This window comes from Camelus bactrianus, chromosome 16 (assembly GCF_048773025.1).
Source record: "Camelus bactrianus isolate YW-2024 breed Bactrian camel chromosome 16, ASM4877302v1, whole genome shotgun sequence".
In the NCBI taxonomy this organism is placed as follows: domain Eukaryota; kingdom Metazoa; phylum Chordata; class Mammalia; order Artiodactyla; family Camelidae; genus Camelus; species Camelus bactrianus.
The window spans coordinates 45656113-45680179 of record NC_133554.1 but is presented as its reverse complement, the minus strand read 5'-3'; the positions used below and the strand labels follow the sequence as shown (position 1 = coordinate 45680179).

The window sequence follows — 24067 nt, the reverse complement described above, 5'->3', positions numbered from 1 at the left end:
AAAAAGTTACATATGCCTTTCTAGAGATAATTTAAATTTAATTAAAATGTTTATACTTGAGAAGTCTAGACCTAAAGGATAAATATTTATTATGTAATGCCTTTTTATTTATTTTTTCAATATTTATAATTTATAAACACAATCTTTTCTTGTGTTAAGAGGTAATTTAAATTCTTTGGGACTACTTGAGATAGATTTATAGAGAACCCAAGTCACCCATACATTCTTATGTGGAATATTTGTACTCAGTGGGATCTGAAAATATGTGTTTACCATGGAATAGACATTTATAATCAAAATTCTTGCTACTGTATACACAGTTATTACTTGGATGAATTTTTGACATTTAGTATGTTTTATAAACTTGAAGAATGCTATGAAGAAAATTTGTATGTAATCGAGGACATGATATTCTTATTACAAGGATTTTATCATTTTAATTTTAATTATATTAGTTGCTTACATTAACTGTTTAAATCAGGAAAAGAAAGGATAATTAACCTAAAGCAAAGAAAATTCTAATTTCCTCCCCAGTTCTCCTTCCAAAGCATTTTCTTTCCCCACCCTCTAAATTTAAAATTAAAAAAATTTTAAAAAAAACCCCTTAGAAACCTATATATTAATAAAATTTCTCTAATATAAATTATTTAAAGTTGATAATACGGTTACTTGTTTGCCCTGTTTACTTTCTGTTCATTTGTTCAGCATATATTTGAGTGCATGTTGTATCCTGGACTCTCTTTTAGACTATAATATAGCTAAGACAGATACTTGCTTGCCTTCATAGAGCTTACTTTCTAGTAAGAGACATTGTAAGCCAATAAATGTATAAGGACAGGTAACAGTAAGTCATATGAAGGAAAAATGAAGCATGGTAAGGAGACTGAGAGATAGTGAAGTAATGTGCTATTTTTTTCTTAAAACAAGCTCAGAGAAAGAAGTTTACTTTTCCCTTCTTGAGCCATGCAAAGATCTAGTGGTGCAGTGTTTTTCCAGGCTGAGAATAAATGCAGAAGATACCTATTCTTGTAATTTTGAGTAGAAAAGAAAAAGAGTTTTAGACAGAAAGCCTTATTCATTGCTAGATTATGGGTTTTTTTTTTACTGGTCCACAGGTAAGAGCTATGTTTGGCAAACTTTTTCAGAATTGTTTATTGTTTCACAGGTGCCTTACATGAATTTTGTTCTCTCCCCTAACTAGAAAGCAGATACAGACCCAGATATTTAACTAAAGAAAGCCTTTGTTTCAACTTAATTTCACTGATTTTTTCCATTTTCCTTTTTGTCAATGGCATAGTCATTTTTCAGAGGAAGGAACAAATTCTGAAAAACTTAAAACCTAAAGTTTTCCAAAGCCTGTGATTTGGCAGGTGGTTAGAGCTGTCTTCTCATAACCAATACGTATTTGAAAAATGCCCATTTGAAAAACCTCGCTGTGTAATTATTAATAGATTTTAGGGGAGTCACAAATCTGAGCTAATTCTAGATAGTATATGGCCATATTGTAATATTGTTCCTATTTTTCTAGTTTCATAAATGCTGTTTCCTTATTTTGTGATCTTCATTTCATTAAGAACAGACCAAGATATTCCTTATTCTAAACTAACTTGAATTTCAGAATTTTGAACTTACTGAATTGATGAACTAGGGAACTAATTGCTTTTATATAACCCAAAGCCTCAAACTTCAAGGGAGAGAAGCACAGTTCTGGGAGCTGTGAGTGTTGTGAGGAAAAAAATTGACCTGGTAGCTGAGGAAAGACCTTGAAGTCAAGAAAGTGCTGCAGAAGAAAAGGGAAATTATACTAGGCAGGGATGCTAGTATAATTCCTGCCAGGCTACAATTCCTGGCAGGTAGCACATGGGTGGGAATATTCAGTACTCAACATGACAGAGGTTTGGTGGCCAGTGGAACCTGTTTTCCCCCGAAGTTTTGAACTCAAGCTCTTAATAAAATAAAAGTCCGTACAAAAATAGGTTTTGTGAAAAATAGGTTTTGTGTTATAGAGGTCCTTCTTCTCCCACCTTTCCTGAGAGTTATTCTGTAAGGCTATTATGAAAACTTGGGATAGTGTTTTTAAGAGTAAAATAGTTGAAACTGACTATACTTCAATTTAAAATAAAAGAATAAAAGAGTAAAATAATTGACTTCTTAAATTATAACTTTGTATATAGTTCTTTTTCTGTCTTTCTGATGGAAATAAATTTTCTTTTCAGAATTCATGTTCCTACCATGACTTGTTTATAAAAACTAGGTTATGAACATGATGTTATCAGAATTTGACCTATAGTGGGAGGTTGCTCAAATTAGCCATGTTAGTACTAATTCATATAATCACTGTAAAACAAGGTAGCATTTACGTCCTATGAGGACAGTGCCCAGTACATGTGTAAATTGTATCAACTTGTTTTCCCCTTACTAGTTTTTTTTGTATTTCAGGCTGAAAGAATATTCTCAGAGGTTAGAAGAATTGAGAATTACAGAGTTGAAGGCATGGAAATCTACTCAACAACACTTTGGCATCTTCAGAAAGATGTTGCTCTTTCAGTTCTTTCAAAAGACTTAACAGACATGGATAAAAATTCACCAGAGGTAAATTAACTGAAACACTTGTTTATGTAACTGTCTTTGATTATCTTTACCAAATGCAGATGCACCAAATCATTCAAACACCATTTAGTATCACCCACACTTATCTTTTTTTCCTTCTCTATAAGTAGGGACTCAGAGAAGAAGGGAAAATCCTAGAGTATACGGTGCAGATTCATAAATAGAAAAATCACAAAGTACATATTTCATTCAGGATTAATCCAGATTTGGCTGTGTTGTAATTGCTGTTGTCACCAAGATTAGAGTTCATTAAACAGAAATAGAGATTTTTTTTAAGTACTCATTTTAAATTAAAATTAGTATTTTAATTGTCATTTTAAGAAATAGGCACACATTAAAAATAATAAAATAATGCCATTTGCAGCAACATGGACGGCCCTGGAAAATGTCCTTCTAAGTGAAATAAGCCAGAATGAGAAAGAAAAATACCATATGATAGCACTCATATGTGGAATCTTAAAAAAAAAAAAAGACAAATGATCTTATTTTATAAAACAGAAACAGACTCACAGACATAGAAAACAAACTTAATGGTTACCAGGGAGGAAGCGGGTAGGAAGGGATAAATTGGAAGTTCGAGATTTGCAGATACTGACTGGTATATATAAAATAGATAAACAAATTTATATTGTATAGCACAGGGAACTATATTCGGTATCTTGTAGTAGCTTACAGTGAAAAAGAATATGCAAACGAATGTATGTATATTCATGTATGACTGAAGCGTTGTGCTGTATGCCAGAAATTGACACAACATTGTAAACTGCCTATACTTAAATTTAAAAAAAAAAATAAAGAAATAGACACAACTTATTTACATGTTTCAATCCTATATTTCATTGCATCTCAAGAATATTTAGTGGTACCTTCAGTTCTCATTATTCTCGGTAGCTGTGTTCTGTAGTTTCCATGAACACTGAATTAGCAAATACTGAACCATTGCTTCTAGGGGAAATACACACACACATCACTCTTAGATTATAATCTTAAATCCTAAAAACAACTCATCCTGGTACATTCTATTTTCTTTATTTTACAAAAGAGAAAATGAGGTTCAGAAGTGTAAGGTGACTTGCTTGAGGCCACTCTATAAACAGGTGCCAGAGTTGGGATTCATACTCTGTCCATCTGGCGCCAGAGCCTGAGCTTCTTGCACTACATTGCACTGCTCACCTACAGTCTCTATCCTCTGGTTATCTAACTTGCTGAAACAAGAAGGCAGAGAGCTGCAATTTTTTTTTTATCTCAACTGAGAACATGACTAATAGGGATTGCCCAGTGACTACTAAAGCACTTTGAGTATTGATTTTGGTTTAACAAACAGATTTTAGCAAGTAGACAAATTTGCAAGTAGGAAATCCATGAATAATGAGGATTAACTATATCTATTAAAACTCTTCAGTTTTTTTCTTTCTGTTCTAAGTAAGATCTGAGCCTTGATTTTAGTCATAGATTTGCTTTTGTTAGGGGAGAAAAACCAAGATTTTAATTGTGCATTTGTTTTTTGTTTCCATTTTTTTCAGGCCTGGTGTGCTGCAGGGAACTGTTTCAGTTTGCAACGGGAACATGATATTGCAATTAAATTCTTTCAGAGAGCCATCCAGGTTGATCCAAATTATGCTTATGCCTATACCCTGTTAGGGCACGAGTTTGTATTAACTGAAGAATTAGACAAAGCGCTAGCTTGTTTTCGAAATGCTATCAGAGTCAATCCTAGACATTATAATGCATGGTAAGTGCTAATGAAGTGCAAGGACAATGTCTTTGATGGGGCTAATACTCTAATTTTTCTTGTTAGTTATCTCTTTGTTGTCATGAATTTGAATACTAATACTTAAGAATGGTACATACTGGTTAATAACTTCTAACCAGTATGTTTTTTTTATGTGAAATGTATACCTTTTACAAACTCTTAACTAATGATAATAGAATTCCAGATCCTTATACTCAACAGTTTCAACCTTTTCTCCTACCAAACTTTTGCAAATGGTTGGTTTTGTTGCTTTGATTTGTTACTTTTTCTTAGAACACTAAAATGTTGATTAGAATAGGAAGTGGTTGGGAAAGTGGAGAGGAACAGTATAATTCACCTATTGGATAATAGAAAATAAACATAGAAAACTGTCCACTAGTTGTTGCTTTTGACAGTGTTCTAATTTATTATTAAGTTTATTAAGTTTATTAAGAACTTAGTGTTCAGTTTAAGTAATGTCTCTGTTTTACTTTTTTGTACTTGTGCCCAAGTAGATGAAGAGGAAAGTTAATCTTTTGGGTTGATCAGTATAGCAGTTGAATTTTCTCTTTCTATTTATCACTAAGTCTGAAGCACTAGATTACTGAAAGATATTTTTCAATTTGTGTAAATATGTTTTTTAATGGATTATATCTCATTTCTAAGTAGTTACATTGCCTGAAGATGGCCTGATATGTGCTAGCTTCTGCTCCTATTAAACAATCAAGCTTGCCAACAGTGCAAGTGTTCTCTTCACATGAAGTTTTCTGTGATATTTTAAGAACTCAGTTCTTAATAGAAGTTGTGTTGTTTTTTAAATGTGTAGTATCTATAGTGCTATATTGCAGTAGTTGCATTCTTTAAAAAACTTTACCATATCTAAAATTATGTTATAAAAATAATTGTTTCAGGGAGGAGGGTATAGCTCAAGTGGTAGAGCGCATGCTTAGCATGCATAAGGTCCTGTGTTCAATCCTCAGTACCTCCTCTATAAATAAATAAATACATACATAAATAAATAAAAGCTTTTACTGGGACAAATTTAAATATTGAGTTATTTAGGTAACTATATTTAACTAAACACTAAGCAAATTTATTTTTCCAATTCCAAAATAAATAGTCTTTCTTTTGTTATCTCCACTCTCACCATTATTAACACAGAGATTTTCATACCTTTTCTTCACCTCTAACACCATTATAATAATAAACAAAGCCACTCAGATAAACCAGATATACTGTTGTGCTTTTTTTCATAATCATTTGGTGCTTACTCCCCATCATCATTATCTAATTTAGCCAAGAGGGCTCCTTAATGTAAATGTCACAATATATTCATTTGATGTTTTGAAAATTCAGGAGAAATACCTGTATATAAATTTAATATAATATTACATAGTCTTTAAAACTTATTATTTCAAAGTCTATTTGAAGCCTTTAAAAAGTATAATTTTGAAGTCTATAAATTCTGAAATATGTAGGATATTTTTGATATACAGTAAGTGGGGAGAGGGAAGCAGCACATGACACTATACATACTATAATCATAATGATATAAAATACATATTCATTTGGACAAAGAATGTGGAAATAGCACTGTTAGGAGTTTAGGATCTAGAATCATAAAGGAAGGATCTGGTTAAAATCTTTATTAGCTATATAACTTTAGGCAAGTTATTTAACTTCTCTAAGTCTCAGTTTCTTCATTTGAAAATCTGAATAACAGTATGTATCTCCTTGGTTCCTTCTAGGATTAAATGAGATAAATCACACAAATAATTTAACAATATTATTGGTACACATGTGGTAACCACTCAGTAAAAATCAGCTACTAAATCTAGATTGTAAAAGTAAAGATGTAGTTTCTTTTTTCCCTAAGTGTCATAGTTTTATTTGCTTGATTGGTTGATTTGATTTGATTTATTGTTTTTACTTGTAAAAATGACTTGTCTAAAATGTTTTGATGATTTTTATCACGACTGATAGTTTTTGCCTCCTGTAAGAACACCAGTATTTTTCTACTGGTTTATTAAAATGCCACATTCCATACGTATCCTTTTATTAATCTAACTAAATTAGCAGCCAGCAGTTCATATCCCTAAAATTGTACTTTATTTATGCTTTCAGGTATGGTTTAGGGATGATTTATTATAAGCAAGAAAAATTCAGCCTTGCAGAAATGCATTTCCAGAAAGCACTTGATATCAACCCTCAAAGTTCAGTTTTGCTTTGCCACATTGGAGTAGTAAGTAGCTTTCTAAATATTGTTCAATTAGTCTGTTTTGAAATGTGTTTGTTGTTGACTTAATTGCTATAATGAAAATTAGGGCTTTTTGTTATTGTTGTTATTGTTGAAACAATATCCTGGGTTCTTTTACAGCCAAAAATATTACCTTTTTGCATGACATAAAGAGAAATCACTGGAGTACCCTCATTTCTTTGGCAAGTTACTTAATTTCTCTGAGTTTTATTTTATGAATGACAAGTAATATCACCTTGCCAACCTCATAGGGTTAAGACTCATATGAGATACTTCATATTTTTGAAAGCAGTTTTCTAGATATGTTAATGTTTAGTTCTCAAATTAAGTAATAATTTAAGACAAATGATCTTAGCCTCTGAGTGATCTAGCTATGTGAGAACTAATTAAAATTCTTATAAGGTGATATGGATCTCCAATTTTATGTTTATATTTTTAAAATGTATCTGATAATAAGTTGTACTTTGATAGGAGAAAAGGTTTGTTTGCTTTTTAAAATCTCATTTACTAAGATTCTCTGCAAGCATGGTACCTTAAGTTCTTGATCTTGTTCTCCTTCCTCTTTCCACCCCTCTCCCCTTTTTGTTTCTCTCGGCAAGTTTGGCTGTTATGGGAACAAGCATACAAAATGAGGAAATTATACTAGTTTGAAATTTCACTATTCATTTGAGGGGAAGAATTCTAGTTCTTTATAATAATTTTATTTAAAATTGACACAGTAACTTCTTTTATAGTTACTATGCAAAAAATATAGAGAAAATATGTCAACTTGAAAGATTTTTTTCATCACTTAAGTTAAATTGAACTTGAGTATCTCTTGATACCTTTTTTCTTTTTGCTGTCTTTTTTATTGACATAAAAGTTACATAACACAAAATTAAACATTTTAAAGTGTAGTATCCAATGACGTTTAATACATTCACAATATTGTACAACCATCATCTTTATATAATTCCAAATCATTTTCAGTGCCCCAGAGGAAAACCAAAGCAGTTGGTCCCCACTCCTCTTTCCCTACCTCTTCATTTTTAAGTTGTGTGTTTTTTTTTTAATTTATTTTTTTTCTTGAAATATAGTCAGTTTACAATGTTGTGTCAATTTCTGGTATACAGCACATTGCTTCAGTCATATATGAATATACATATATTAATTTTCATATTCTTTAAGTTGTTTTTTTATAAGCAGACATTTTTAATGTTGATGAAGGTTCAGCATATCAGTTTGATTCTTTTTAGTGTCTATTGAGAACTTATTATTAGAGTTTGCAAATACATTCTTCTAAGTTTTCTTCTAGAAGTTTTATATTAATAACTTCTACACATACATATAACATTTATCTCAAACCAGTTTTACATAAATATAGAATCTATCTCAAATCAGTTTTATGTCTGGTATGATATAGAGGGCAAAGTTCATTTTTTTAATATATTCCTCCAGTTGTTCCAGAACAATTTGCTGAAAAGACTTTTCTTTTTCATTTGAATTACCTGATGCCTTTGTTGAAAATAAATTGACTAGATATGTATGAATCTCTTTGAACTCTTTATTTTTCCCTTTTTATGTCATTCATTTTCTTTTTTAATTTTTTTTCTTGATACCTTTTAGTGACGGACATTTTTAAAGTAGACTTGCTTCTAAAGTTATTGTAAAACAGATTGTTTTATAATTTTGAGTGGTTTATTTGAAGAATTTTTCAGATAAGAGAGTATGCTCCTCTGTTAGGAAACTAGTATTTACGATTTCAATCCTGTGTGCAGAATATTTGGCTACATGTAGTAATAACCTTCTGCACAAATCATTGTATAGATGAATTTAGCAACCAGATGTTGGCAGTATCTACGTTCACACTCTTGTTCGTTAAAGTTCCACAGCCACATCCATTCACTCCACTTTATTATTAACATACAATTTATCTAAGGAGGAACACAGCAGAATATGAGTACACATAAGTAAATAGTGAGGCTAGGTTTTTCCTTAAGTTTTTAAAAATAAGTTATTTACTTCCTTGTATTACAGATCAGTGGTTTTCAAATATGTAAAGCAGAAGAATTATTTTTAAAATAAATTTCTAAAAAGAATTATTTTTAAAATAAATTTCTAAAATAATTGTTCCGAGTGAAACAGGGTTGGTAAGGTTTAGAGCCAAATCCTCTAAGGGTTCTTGAAAAGTGTTGAAAAGCCTAATATTTAGAGGACCATAATAAACCTGTTAAAATGTGAGTGTTATCTAGCTAAATAGTACAGATTTTCTTGTGAAGAGAAGACTAAGGTTTTTTGTTTTGTTTTGTTTTGTTTTTGTCTTTCAGACTTAAAGGTAACCAAATAATTATCATTATGGAGGACAGTAGTGAATTGGGAGCTATGTTGGTTTTGAGTTTCAAACCAAACATTATTTGGTTTTCACCTTTCCTTATAAATATCAAAAGGAAACATTAATAGGATCTTTATTTCTCATAGGTTCAGCATGCACTGAAAAAATCTGAGAAGGCTTTGGATACCCTAAACAAAGCCATTGTCATTGATCCCAAGAACCCTCTATGCAAATTTCACAGAGCCTCAGTTTTATTTGCAAATGAAAAATATAAGGTAAGATACATATCCTGAAAGTTTTTCAGCATTGAATTGCTTAAGTTTTGCCCTATTTTTAATAAACTAAAAGTTATTTATACTTTCATTTTTGTCTTAGTTTATTTTCTCCATTTTCAAAAACTGTATTAATTTTTGTGTGATTTTATTTCTTCATGGAATACTTATAGGAAGGATGAGTGTGTGGATCTTTATGGTTATCCCTTGTAAAGATTTCCTATATGGAAAGGCATTTTTTCCATCAGGGAGTTATCTTAAATGTAAAACCTGAACTGTCCTGTTAGGACCAAAATTTGTGAACAGGTGAGAAATGAATGTGTGTGCATCATTCAACAAGTGTTTATTGAGTATCATGTCAGGCAGTAGGAGTATAGTGACAAGCGAAGCAACCATATTTCCTGCCTTTGAAGGGCTTACCATCTAGTACCGTTCTAGAGGGAGAACAGACATTAATCAAATAATTACAAAAATAATACATGTTGAATACCTAAAGGAAAAAAGTATGTTGAGTTATAAGCGCTTATAACAAGGAGACTAGGTAATCATAAATTGTGAATCCAAAGTTTTGATTTAAAGTTCAGGTTACTTTTTTAATAAATTCATGCTCTTCGTACTAAAAACAATTAAACACTTACCCCAAAAATGCCCAAAATTTAAATGCACAGAAAAACTTGGGCTCAGTAATCTATTTTAGTTGACTCTTTCCCTAGAAATCTGTCCTTTCAGTATAGAAATTTGCTGAAATTAAAAAATACTAAACCAGTGATAAGCTCTTAACTTTTTTTTAAAACTAATAAAGTTATGTAAGTGTATTAAATGTATAATTTATTCCTTGTCATTTATTCAGTAATTCTTCTAGTCTTGCTCTGTTTTTCTTTATGAAGAGGTGAATATTAGGTCCTACTGTTTCAATCCTTTTAAAACTTCTTGTAACTCTAATAAACACTTAACTTTTAACTTGCTCTTTGAGGTACTATACTTGTGATTCAAGATTTGTTTGCATGGTTTTGCTTCATTATACTTCTTTAGATTATGTGGTCAGGTTCTTCAATAGAAGGATTTTATTCAATTTATTATTCTTAAAGCCATTTTAAATGCCACCACCCTACCAGAAATGCCATGTAAATCAGCCCTATACTTGCTTCAAGAAGCCCATGTGCTAATCTGACCCATTGTCCAGGCTGTAATGGTTTTAGCCATTTTTGAGTACCAGCCTGAGGCTTGACTAAATTATATGTCCTATTTTGATGCATGAATTAGATCTAGGTAGACTATACAAAAAGGGGCATAACAAAAAGTTACTGATTGCTTCTGAAATATCTTCTCTCCAAAATTAAAATCAAATTGTGTTGAGAGAGTCACTTCAGTCTCTCTATGGCAGAAACACTGCTAGATACCACCCTATTTAATATGTTGTATTGCTGTCTAGTCCTGTATGTCTTAAGTCTTTTAGGGCAAAAACGAGAACTCTGTTACACACTATATCTCAATGAGTGTTTGTAAGTAGATTATCAGTCAGGGGGAGGCATGATAGATGCATGAAATTCTGATAACCGTTGTAACATGCAATCATAGAAAGAAAACATCAGTTGTGAACTGCGTGTGGTATAGCAGTATAGGAGCATTGGTGTGTTATCTTAAGATTTCTTTAAATCTATGGTTCTCAAAGTATGGTCTGGGGAATATAGGGGTGGTCCCCAAAAATCCTTTTAAGAAGTCCACAAGGTCAGAACTGTTTTCATAAACTATTATCTGCAGAAGATAATCCAGCTGTCTTCTATTAACCAGAGATGAGTAAAAATGTTAAGCTGTGCCGCTCTTCTCACTGACTTTTTATTCTGAAAAATACAGTTTTTTTCACTAGAAAAATATTATGTTACATGTCATGGGTTTATTATTGTTACTTTTAAGAATAGATAAATATTTTTAAAACTTGCAACTTTTTAATTTCTGATATTTTAAGTATTAACAGAAACTCTTTGAGTTCCTCATTAAGCTTTAGGAACGTAAAAGTCCAGAGACCAAAAAGTTTGAGAAAGGCTGCTTGGCAGTATTAAAGCCAGTCTCAGGTCTTTTCATTGTGATTGATACAGGCTTTGTCAGTCCCTATGTAATGTTAGACAGGTGTATCAGTGATCTTAAGTAACTAATATTCACTACCACATAGCTTCTGTTTTTATGTACCACAGATCTTCCATTTTGATACTTTATTGTTTGTATGTTTTACAATATTTAACACTATGACTATTGAAGGAAAGAACAACAAGTCTACCTCATAAAACTATATGTAATAAGTCTTCCATTTCCTGACATGTGCATGTGATTCTGAGACACATTCAGCTTGGCAGTTCCTTTGAGTTTATTTCTCTTGGATTGGCACAAATTAGGAAGAGGCTGGAATGTTAAGGATACACCAGAGCCCCCTACGTACTTGTGTAAAAAATGTGGCATTTTAAACCAATGAACCGCCTGTGAAAATATGTGCATGTATGTTGCCTTTACTTTTCTTTTTTATTATATAAAAAATTTCGAACATCACTATAGTTGGTAGTGTAATATGGTAATGAATCCCTGTGAACCTACCACCCAAAACTTTCCACACTACTTCCCATAAAAAGGTTTTTTCCTTTGTTTTTTAACTTTTATTTATTTATTTATTTATTGGTGGGGGAGGTAATTAGATTTATTTATTTGTTTATTTGTTTATTTTTTGATGGAGGTGCTGAGAATTGAATCCAGAACCTTGTGCATGCTAAGCGGGCACTCTACCACTGAGCTAGACCCTCCCCACCAAGATTTTAAAGAAGTCTTTTAATTTAGGTAATGCCAATAAAAATATTTACAAAAGCCAAGAAATTACATTTGGCTCTAGGTTAAGGGGGAAAATGTATTAAACTTTTTTGTAACTGTGAAATAGGATTGGTTCCTTATTTTTTTATACCCTTTTTAGAAAGATAAAACTAAAATTCCAGTCAATGAAGAAAGAAATTCCCTTATGCCACCTAAATTCCATAGTCTTCTAATATCTTTACTAGCCCAATATCTGATCACTGCTTTATTCTTTCTTTGTGGTGCTTCTTAATGACAGTAATATGCTCTTACAAAGAAGTTCAAATATTATAAAGTATAAAAAAATACAAAGTTGAATGTGCCTCATAAGCTTACCCTCCAGGGAAGAGCACTATTAATAGCTCAGAATATATTTCTCCAGATCTTTCTCTCAATATTTGTGTATTTTTTAATTGTTTCTAACAAAGTAGATTTATACTAGGGTGGTAGGCATAGTACTGACTCTTCAAGGATATCCATGCCCTAATCCTTGGTACCTTTGAATATATTACCTTACATGTCAAAAGAGACTTTGCAGATATGAATAAGGATATGAATCTTGAATTGGGGGAGAATATCCTGGATTATTCAAGTAGGCTCGATCTAATCACATTAATCTTTAAAAGTGGAGTATCTTCCTCAGCTGTAGTTAGAAACAGCATTTTCTCAACCCTCTTGCTGCTTTTGAAAATGAAGGAAGAAAGGTCGAGGAATGTAGGCGACCTCTAGACTCTGAGAAAGGCAGGGAAACAGATTCCCTCCAGGAAGGGAAGCAGCCATGCCAACACCTTGATTTTAGCTGAGACTCATATTGGACTTCTAACCATAGAACTGTAAGATAATAAATTTGTCTTAAACCATCGAATCTGTGGTACTTTGTTATGGCAGCAATAAGAAACCAGTACAACGACACGTCCTGTTGTACAACTTGCTTGTTTCACTTAACATTCCTCTGTGATAGACACTTATTATTTATCTCTTTTGTTTTAACATGGCTTACATCGGATTTTGTTTTACTACAAAGAGATATAGAGAAAAGAATAAAAAGTAGATAACCTCTATGGACATTAAAGGGAAATAAAGTATAATACTTATGTTAGAAAATTCATAAAGTAGAGAAAGCTAATAGAAGCCCTTCCCCAGTCCCTTCAGTTTTCCCCTCACCAAAGGTAAACCATTAACTTGTTTAGGAGCTTATGTGTATTGATTTTGGCCAGAAATAAAATATGCATATGCTCATATAAGTGTATTTATAAAATATTTATGCAAATACTCACATATCTGAATTTGTACATGTTCAATGTTCTTATAAAGATGATTTTGTGATCTTTTTTGAGTATATTCCTGGGACAAATTCCTAACAGTGAGATTGCTGCATCAATGTTTACATGCAGTTTCTAACTTAATAGATACTGCCAAGTTGTCCTCTTAAAAGATTACATCAATTTACAGTTCTACCCTCAGTGAAGATACTACCTGATTTCCCTCACTCACAGTAACTTTATGTGACATGAAAAAAAAATCTTTTTGTCTATTTATTATGTGAAAAATGTACAGTATCTCATTTGGGGAGCCAGTTTTATTTTTGATCATCATATCTTTTAAATACAAATAGAATTTTCCTATCTCTCTTCTCAATCTCCTTAGCCCTTCAGCAGTGGTCAAAAGATTACTAGACAATTTTAACTCAGTTTAGAGAGTTCAATTTTAGGCTCTTTATCATTTGTTAAAATGGCAAGTGGTATTCAAAGCTTAATGTTGTGGCAGGGAGAAGGTAGGTATATTAATAGAACACAGCATGATGGAATATAGGTATTTTAAATAAAATAGTGACAAAAGCAAGAGTTCTCACCACTTGCATATATCACAAAGTAGTATGTGTTTTCAATGTACTTCAGTGAATTCCTGCCATTTCTTAGTTCCTGTTGTCATAAATATTTTTCTTGCATTTTATTTTCACAACAAAAATTTATGCAATAAGGAAGTGCAGTTAAGATCTAGAAATCTTTAATTAAGATGATTTGGAAAATTAAATTTAAAAACTTGCTTAGCCAATACTTTGTAAAATTTTGCTACTCTGTTTTTCTTTGCTTTTTTTCAGTCTGCTTTACAAGAACTTGAAGAATTGAAACAAATTGTTCCCAAAGAATCCCTTGTTTACTTCTTAATAGGAAAGGTAAAGATTGGGGCCCTAGTTCTAAACTGTGACTTTCATAACAAATATTAACTTTTGAAAAATAAATATGTTTTATTATGCAACACCTGTTGAGCAAATTCAACCAGAGCTCTGAACTAAATGCTTTAGGAATAAAGAATAGATTTTGTTTTATACATTTAAGAAGATGATAACCTAATGAAGAAGCAAGAACACACACCCTATAACCCTAATCCTACTATGGTTTTGGAAGTATATTAGCACTTGCAGCCAGTAATGAGCTGGTAACTAAGACTACCTCAAGAAAAGCCCTTAGCTTCCAATTATCAATAAAATGCTTAGACATCTTGCAAAAGAAGAAAATTAATGGCACTGTGTTGTCTTAATTAGAAGAAATGGCTTCCAAAATTTCCAGGGCTGTAGTAGTCAGGCCTTTACACACTGCCTCAAGATGCCAGTTGGTTATGGTAGCTGAGAACAGAGCACAGGTGTTGAGAGTTGATATGACTCCATTTAAAAATCAGTGTAAATTAATGCTAATCAAGCAGCTTATAGTCCAGTTCTTTCCATTGTCATTGTTCTAGTCAGTGAGATTTATTGGAAGCTCACTACCTGAGATACAGAGACAGGGAATTCTGAAAACAATAACTGAATTTATAAAAAGGAACTCAAAAGTTAGTATGACTTCTATAAGATGAGAATGTCCTACTCATCACAATGGATTTATAGCACATAAATCAAGAGCTTAATTTAAACTAAAAATGTTTAGGAAGGAAGCTCACAACTTAATGAAAAATGTAGTGCTGCTGTTTATTTTTAGGTTTACAAGAAGTTAGGTCAAACGCACCTCGCCCTGATGAATTTCTCTTGGGCTATGGATTTAGATCCTAAAGGAGCCAATAACCAGATTAAAGAGGCAATTGATAAGCGCTACCTTCCAGATGATGAGGAGCCAATAACCCAAGAAGAACAGATAAGTAAGTATCATCCAAATGAATTAGGTATGTATGTGGTTACTCAAACCAGAGAGCTAGTGAAATGCCACATCAGAGTTAGGTAAGATGGAACAGATGTTTATTTATGGCACAGAATAAAGATGGAAATTTTTTTGAGTCTTCAGAAAGCTACTTTTGCATAAAGATTTTGGGGCTACTGTTTTTTATTTTTAATTATGAAATATCCTTTACACCAAATGGAATTTTAGGGAACTTAATAGGGTGATGTAATTACAAAGTGCATATGGAGCCAGGTAACTGGTTTTGGTTCTGGATCTAGTCTGCTGTGTGATTTTGAGAAATCCATTGCTGATTTTTACCTGGCCCTCAGTTTATGTTTGAATATGTAACTAATGCATGCCTTATCTGCTTTGTAGGATCGTGGTAGGGGTAGAAAAGATGATAGGTGTGACTGTTGGAAATGTTGGAAATGCTAAGTGAATGAATAAGTCTGTGCACATTTAAAAATACTGACAGATCTGTAGTATAGTTTAAGGCAGTAAATACCCTATCTCTATACTGAATCACTAGACTGTACCCCTGAAACTAATATAATATTGTAAATCAGCTCTATGTCAATAAATTAATTAAAAAGCAAAAAATAATATATACTCTATCCCTTAATTGAGTGTGGGTCTTAAAATAACTAGTAAGAATCAAAACTTAATGTATTAATATTTTTAAATAAGAGAATTGAGAGACCTCTGATGGGATAAACTAAGATGCCTTTGTTCCAGAAATATAGTTATATTGTATATTTTTATGAACTAGCAGGGCCTATCCCCAAAGTGGAGTCAATGATGGGACTGAATGTCAGTCTTTTTTTAAAAATGTCTCAGAGAACGAGTTCTAATTCTTTGGGTCGGAATAGAAATTCATTTGGGGGAGGCAGTTTTAGTAGTTAAAACTCATAAAGGTTAAATACAATGAACTAATAATCTTAGACATGCTGTAAAATAAGGAACTTGAATTGCATTTCATTAAAGGATATCAGGATTTTTAAGGTCTTTTATTTAAACTCTCATCTCTCTGAATACAATAGTTTTCTTTAGTTGTTTTCATGAACCAACAAAAAATATTTATCAGATACCTTACTGTAGATTTTTGTTTTATTTTTAAAGTGGGAACAGATGAATCCCAGGAGAGCAGCATGACAGATGCAGATGACACACAACTTCATGCAGCTGAAAGTGATGAATTTTAACTTCTGGAAATCAGACTTTTGCAACTGGATGTGTGACTAGTGCTGACATGTTTCTTGTCCCTCCATATACTGAGTCTTCACTCTTGAGCTGGCAGTGTCATCATCCATCACTTACACCATGAGTGTGCCACTTTCATTGGACCCTGACTGTACACAGAATGAAAGGCAGTGCAATATTTAGCTGCTAACAAGACTGGCTCTTTCACCAGTATGAATGACAATTTAGGGGGGTAGGGTGGGGAACTTTTTTTTTGCTTTAATCTCCCTTTGTTGGAAAGCTATCATGGAAGGAAGAGTTAAGTTTTATCTTGAAGGAACCATTAGATATGGAAAATAGTGATGAACCAGAATTTCTTGGTGGTTTTTCCAAAAATTTGTTTTTACTTGGTTCTGTTCCTGATAAACCGAGTGACTGACCTTCATTTCTAGGTTCTTCAAGAATGGTGTTAGCAAGTGCCAGATGGAACAATAAAAGACATTGCCTATAACAGAGTAACTTGATTGCCAAGGAATGTAAATTACCTTAAACTTGCAGTGTCTCCTATAAACAAATATAATGGGCATATTGGAACTCGTGTAGGAATCAAATACCCTTTATACAGTGTACACTTATTCTTGGCAAGAATGCTTTAATGTCTCACCAAGAATTTTAATTTATTCATCTTGCTTCAAAGTGTTGATCATTGTTGTCTTGGTATTACAAACTTTAAAATTGGTCCTTACCATATTGCCTCTTCTCTTTGAGCTCTGTGGGATCACCTTTAACATTCAGAAATGATAGAGGGGTTGCCCACTGCAAAGCCAAAACAAGGCTCTTAATAACCACTTAAGTTTGCCATACGAATCAAAATGAGAACGCTAAATGAAGAGACTTTAAGAGATCATGATAGTGAAAGCCTTAATACAATCAGAATCGTACCATAACCTTGAATCTATATTTGTTCAAGACAGTATCCCTTTGACTCTTCTAAGTGTTTAAGCAGGGTGCAAGAATGTGTGGTTACCTTTGGTTGAGATCATTTCCATTCTTTTCAGCTCTCTGCTTCAAGTTATTTTCAGTAGTGTAAGTCACCAAAACGTTTAATGAGAGTGATTGGGTTTAGGATATTAAAATTTTTTAGCTGCAAAAAAACCCTTCTTACGAAGGCAGTGAGTTCTCTCTTGAGTTTGTCATAAATAATATAGGTTGGTGTCTTTGGGTAACGGCCACAATTTTAAAGATCCAATTATGCGTAATAAAATGGGAATTATTGGAATTTCACCGTAACAGATTTAAAGTCTTAAATTGTGTATCTCCTTTATTGTAATGTATTGAAAATTTTAGAGAAACTTTAGTTGTTAACATTAAGTGCCAATGTCAGAATATAACAAATTATAGTTTCTTATGAATGACAGGCCTCTACAGTTATTATTTTGGATTATTTGATGAAGGACGAACTTAACTACTGGTTACCTGTGTTAGTCAAGCTGTGAAAATAAGATGGATTACAGAAGATGTGAAAAAAATTTTAGCCCATAGACTCAGTAATTTTCTATCATTTACTATTAACCTGTTCATTTGAACATGGATTAGATACTATTATAAACGAATTCAAGTCAGTCTTAGATTAGATATTGGGTGCCAGAGAGGTATTTAACAAAATTTCCTACCTAAATCTATGTATGTGCTGCCTAAAAAAAAATAATTTATAAGAAAAAGGAAAGGTTGGGAGTAAATGAATATCATTAAAAATTCCCAAAGGCTAGCACTTGGAATCTAACAAATATTCCATTTTATTATCCATTAGTTCTGTAATATTTAATTTTATGTTTTATTTTTTTTAATCAGCAAATCATAAGCCTGCTGTATAATAGTATCAGTTATAGAGTTTCATAGAAAGCTTTGACCTGAGCTCTATATTACGAAGCCTGGAGAAAGCTACACTCAGAAAACAATCTGCTGATGTATAATTAGTTATCTTTCTGTAGTAGGAATTTATGTCCTGTGCCAGGGGTGAGTCTTCCTGGTACTAATTTTGAGACCAAGGATAAAAGGATAGTTTGTGGAAGGCACACCATGGCCATGGCTGGCTGAGGTATACTCAGCCCAAGCTTGACCTGATTGCATTTTCCTCACACCTATTTTTAAAGTCATTTAGGTATTTGAAGCCTTATTTCCCACTTAGTTACTGTTTCTGGCTTTCTTTTTTTCTTTTCTTTTTTTTCTTTTTTGCATGGAATGGGGATCAAACAACCAGAAGAAGACATGCATTTTGATAAGCAAAATGTTTGCTTCAAATTTCAAAAGTTATTTTGAAGGAAATCAGAAATACTAAGTACTTTGACATCGTTTTTCTCTTTAAGCTGTTCATATATGTATATATATATATATATATATATATATATACACACACACACACACACACACTCTGGTTCAGAAGTTAGGTTGTAATATTGGATATGTTTCCCCCTTGGAAATAGTTCTTAACTCTGGGATTTTAGAAGGTTGGAAATATTTTTTCAAGAGACAATGGTACTCAAAATAATGAAAGGTGGTCCTACTTTTTCTGTATTTCATTACTTTAAATTTTTTATTTTTTCCAAGATCTGCAAGTAACATTTGAACCATGCTGCTGTTGTACCTTAAAACTCAGTGATAACCAGTATTTAGTCTATTAAAAATGCTCTTTTTGAAGAAAAAAGTTTGCAAGTCTCTGTTTAGCCAGAGGATAGTAGGGGTCTTCACGAGAAATATGGTGACTCATTTTCTTTGTGAAAACCTGGGAAAATGCAAGTGTGGATGTGATGTGTGTGTTCTATTTGCATTGAAACAATGTAATTTTGTGTCTTCTTTTTGCTTTTCCTGACTTATTTCAGAAATTGTACAGTCTTGCCGGGGGGGAAAGTCTTTTCTGTTAATATATTTGCAATTCATTAAAGGATATGGAAAATCCAAATAAATTACTTTTGAAAGCAATTTATAATCAAGTCGTTAAAGCTGTATAAGAGCTGTGCCATCTGTATTTTTATAATAAGGCACAGCAAAATATTGAAAGATTATAGTTTTATGTTCCACAAAAGTCTAGGGCAATGTTTCTCTAATTTTTTCTTCTTTACATACACCCTCTTCTAATATATCTATTTTTTAAACTCATACTTTTTAAATATTATATGGAATTTCAAAATAAATATTGTGACCAAAAAATGGTAACTTTTAGAATATATTTTTTCCAAACTACAGAAGAAAGCCCCTTGCCAGCAGCTGCTAGTCAATTGCTTATTATTCTATCATTTGACTTTTGAAATTCTTTTAAAAGGGACCCACAGCTTTTTTGTTCCAAGTAGAATCCATTTTAAATACCAAGATCCAAAAGAAGTAGAATATAGAAACCAAATTTCACTCTAGTTTGAATATCTTGAAGAAAGTGTAGAGAGCAGAAGGGTTTTGTTCAGACTTGAAGAAAGGGTAGCAATAAGGAAAAACACATAAAGTGGGGTGTGCTGGGCAGGTGGGAGGGAATGACTCAGACTTCATAACCTTCCCTAGGACCTGCCATTTGCTGTCAGCAAGACAGGGGTAACTAGAAGTGCAGTTCTCTGGCTTGTTAAACCTCTAATGGTTCATGAAGGTTCTGTATAGGTTTTTTCTTTGCAAGTGCAAACTTTGCTAAATAGCTATGTTTGGTGAGATCTTGCCACGTGTACTATGTTATTTGCTTTGTGTACAATATTTCCAATCCTCAACCCTATAAGGTAGATACTACATCTTACAAAAGAGAAAGACAAGACAACTATTAAATGATAGAGTTGGACACTTTTGGTATTAGTGTATGTTCAAAAGCTTTGATTTTAGTTTTGGGTTTCCTCTGGAAGTTTCAAATCATGTCTAATGTTAACTGTCACGTCCTCCCTGGCATTTTGAAATTAAGTATCATAGTAGTTCATGTTTTACAGAGGAAACTTTATTGCTAATCATAGATTTAAATTTATTAAATGCATAGTCTTTTGATGGGGCTTTGATCTGTATCCCACCTCTGTACTTTTCTTCTGACACTGAAATTGAAAAGTGGTATCCCCTTCTTGAGTGACTGGAATTTGCTTTAAAGTAGAAAATTTTAAATCCTCAAATTTCTTTCAGTTCTTACATTTAAAAAAATTACCAATTTACCCTAACCAAGCATTCTTTTTAGTCAACACCCTCAAAGTAGAATTTTCAATTTGATGTTAAAAGCTGTATTTGAGAAGAAAATTCAAATGCATATTTCTTCACTGGAGTTTAGATAAGAAAAGGATTAACAGTGGAAGCTAAGAACAACAATGAAGTAGAATTAAGGTTTCTAATCATATATTTTTAAAAAGCACTAAACCGATATCTAGGAAATGTAGACTTTGTCCTTTAGTTGCTGTATGACCCTAAAAATTGACTTAAACTTGTTTCTCATCAATACACAGAAGATCAGATCTATCCTTAGCCCTCAGAGAACTGAGGATCATACTAAATCGTGGAAGTGCTTTGTAAAACTAAAGCATTGTACAAAAATATATTATTAACTGAGTGGAGATGTTATGGAAACATCACAAATAAAAATATATACACATATCATATAGATTATATTATACATATCATCTGACATTTTATATTTTGCAACCCCTGATCTAGAACTTAAAGCTGTATTGGGAAAACCATCTGCAAATCATCCAAAATATTGTCTGAGGTGTTAGATTTTTCTCAATACATTGTGAGTTTATACGTCACTGGGCAAGGAAAAAAATTCATCAGTTCATTTCCTAATAATGAAGAAACGGCTAGATAACGGGATTTCTTTGTATATAAAGGCACTCAAACTTGCTGCCAGTTTGCAGCACTTATACCAGTCAATGCTACAAATCTGTGCCCACAGTTACTTGCATATCTTGAATAATACTAGCATTTATCTGCTTTTTATTTTGCATTTATGGATTAGTTTGATATGGAAATAATCTCATTTCATCTTTACAGTCATATAAGGTAAGGCATGTATTATCTGTTTTATACAAGAGGAAAATCCCACGAATAACTTGGCACACTTTTGCTCATATATTTTTGGCCAGGGTGTGTCAAATAATCATCCTTAACTGCAAGGGATGCTGGTAAATTTAAAATCTGGTAAAAGTGGCTGTGTTTGACATGAGTGGTTTAGATAAATTATGACCTCCTGAGGTTGAACACAGATTTTGCTAGCAAAGGAGGGGGTTGGCTCAGCAGCCAACAGCACCTACCACACAGCTGTGAGTGAATTAACTGCTTTTTGTTAGTTGATCTTACAAACTTAGTGAACTTTCACATTCTAAAAATCTGTAGGGTTTCTATGTGTGATTATAGTATCTGCAAGTAATGACATTAATTCCTTCTTAATCCTTATATAAAATACCTCAGTTCTTTTTTCTTTTTAATTGCTATGACCAGGATCACCAGTATTATACTGAGCAGTAGCAGCCATAACAGCAAACATTGTCTTATTCCCAGTCTTAAAGAAAATGCTTCTGAATTTTCTCAAATTTGCAAGTCCATACAATCTAAAACCACTAATGTGCAATATATTCCCTTTGCTAATCTCATTGCCAATCCCAATGCAACTCCCACTTCAACTACCATTTATAACCATTGATACTCAAGACACCTTCTTTCCATTGCTAGTTTTCAATGTTTTTCATCATTACTGGGTGCTAAAATGTGTGTCCGTTGAGAAAAACCTTGAGACATAGGGTAAAATCAAGTAGAACAAAACCACAAAGGGTTCATGGCTTCATTACCAGGAGAATACTGTAACTTCAAACTACCTGTAAGTAGAGGGAAATTTTTCCAGTAAGGATCCTGCTATCACGATAAGCCTGTGGTCGCAGAAGGTGAGGAAAAAGGTTAAATCACTCCATGGGACAGAGCAGAGCGGAGGACAGGATTTGGAGGAAGCACAGTCTCCAGAGGCAGAGAAATGAAACAGTAAGTGTGAAGTACTGAACACAGGCTGGGACTTGGCTCTCGCTTCCAGGAAAGGTTTGACAATGTTTGGGACCAGAAGTGGGAGCCTTAAAGAAGCAGTGTTCCTGGGGGAGAATCAGATATGAAGAAGATGTGAAAGGAAAAGGGAAATACAAGACTGACAGAAAAGAGAAACAAGGTACATCATTCTTTCAAGCCCCACCAGCAAGATCCCTGTAACTGCACAAAAGGGCTCTCAAACTGGGAATTCTGTCCATGAAATGATTGGGAATAGAGTAAAAGCAATGCACCTTCATACAAAACTATTGCAAAAAGCCAATAAACATAAATTAAAGCCTCTGCTGACGAAAAGCCTCCCCCTAAAACAACCACAAAGCTCAAGAAGAATGTCCTTTAAAAGCATGTAAGTGAAATGTCACCTTAAATTGGAAAAAAAAAATCAAGAAATGTTGATACGTTTGACTACATTAAAAACCTTTTGCATGACAAAAAAAAAACCAAACTGAGAAGAAATATATGCCCCAAATATCACAGATAAAGGGCTAATACTCCTAATATATTAAAAAAAATTAATTCACAAAAATGCCTGTTAAACATGAAAAGTTCAAAGTCACTCAATAAGAGAAATACAAATTAAAACTACATAGAAATAAAATTTCTCATTGAATAAATTAGCAAAAATTAAAAACTTGACAATACACTCAGTTGGAGATGGAAGTGTGTTACAAGGATACAGAAGCCAACTTGAAGGAGCTCACTGGCCAAACCTGAGGCATTTGATTCCCATCAAATTAAGTACAAAAATGAATTGTAAACTATTGGAGAAAAATAAAAATTCATGAGCCCATACCAATAATTAATAAAGAAATAGAAACAACATAAATGTCCATTGACAGATGACTAGATAAAGAAGTTGTGTTATATTTACACAATGGAATACTACTCAGCCATATAAAGAACAAAATAGTGCCATCTGCAGCAACATGGATGGACCTGGAGATTTCATTCTAAGTGAAGTAAGCCAGAAGAAGAAAGAAAAGTATCACATGATATCACTAATGTGGAATCTAAAAAAAAAAAAGAGAGAGAATGAACCTATTTACAAAACAGAAACAATCACAGACATAGATAACAAATTTATAGTTACCAGGGTAGGGAATGTGGGTGGAAAGGGATAAACTGTGAGTTCAAGATTTGCAGATACTAACTACTAAATATAAAATAGATAAACAAGTGTCTTCTGTATAGTACAGGGAACTATATTCAATATCTTCTAGTAATGTATAATGAAAAAGAATATGAAAACAAATATATATGTGTATATGTATGACTGAAACATTATGCTGTACACCAGAAACTGATACAACATTGTAAAAAAATTGATAAATAAAAATAAAGTAATAAATAAACAAAAATACCATAGAATGGGTGGCTTAAACAACATTCTCACAGTTCTGAAGGCTGTGAAGTTCAAGATCAAGGTGCTAGCAGATTCGGTGTCTGATGAAGACACACTTCCTTGTATATAGATACAGATGATAGTCTTCTAGCTGTGTTCTCACATGGCAGAAGGAGAAAGGCACTTTAGGGTGTTTTTCATAAGGGCACTAATTCCATTCATGAGGGTTCCACCCTCAGGACCTAATCACCTTCCATGCCCCCCCCCCAATACCATCACATTGCAGATTAGTATTTTACATAAATTTTGAGGAGCATAAACATTCAGTCCATTGCATTCCA

The 24067-nt window shown here is 32.7% G+C and overlaps 1 protein-coding gene across 5 annotated transcripts in view; it reads left to right on the top strand.

Annotated features, from left to right (window-relative positions):
* CDC27 (cell division cycle 27) overlaps window positions 1-19324 on the top strand; it is a 48676-nt gene extending 29352 nt beyond the window's left edge. For 2 of the 5 annotated variants that reach the window (XM_045517422.2, XM_045517421.2), the window contains exons 13-19: window positions 2440-2592; window positions 4134-4342; window positions 6467-6584; window positions 9057-9185; window positions 14116-14190; window positions 15054-15146; window positions 16286-19324. In XM_045517422.2, the coding sequence (XP_045373378.1) occupies window positions 2440-2592; window positions 4134-4342; window positions 6467-6584; window positions 9057-9185; window positions 14116-14190; window positions 15054-15128 (759 nt within the window). In that variant the 3' untranslated portion in view covers window positions 15129-15146; window positions 16286-19324. Of the gene's footprint in view, window positions 1-2439; window positions 2593-4133; window positions 4343-6466; window positions 6585-9056; window positions 9186-14115; window positions 14191-14970; window positions 15147-16285 lie in introns of all 5 variants that reach the window. The other 3 variants (XM_010956014.3, XM_010956013.3, XR_012499611.1) reach the window with 2 other exon arrangements.
* Window positions 19325-24067: the final 4743 nt, after the last annotated feature.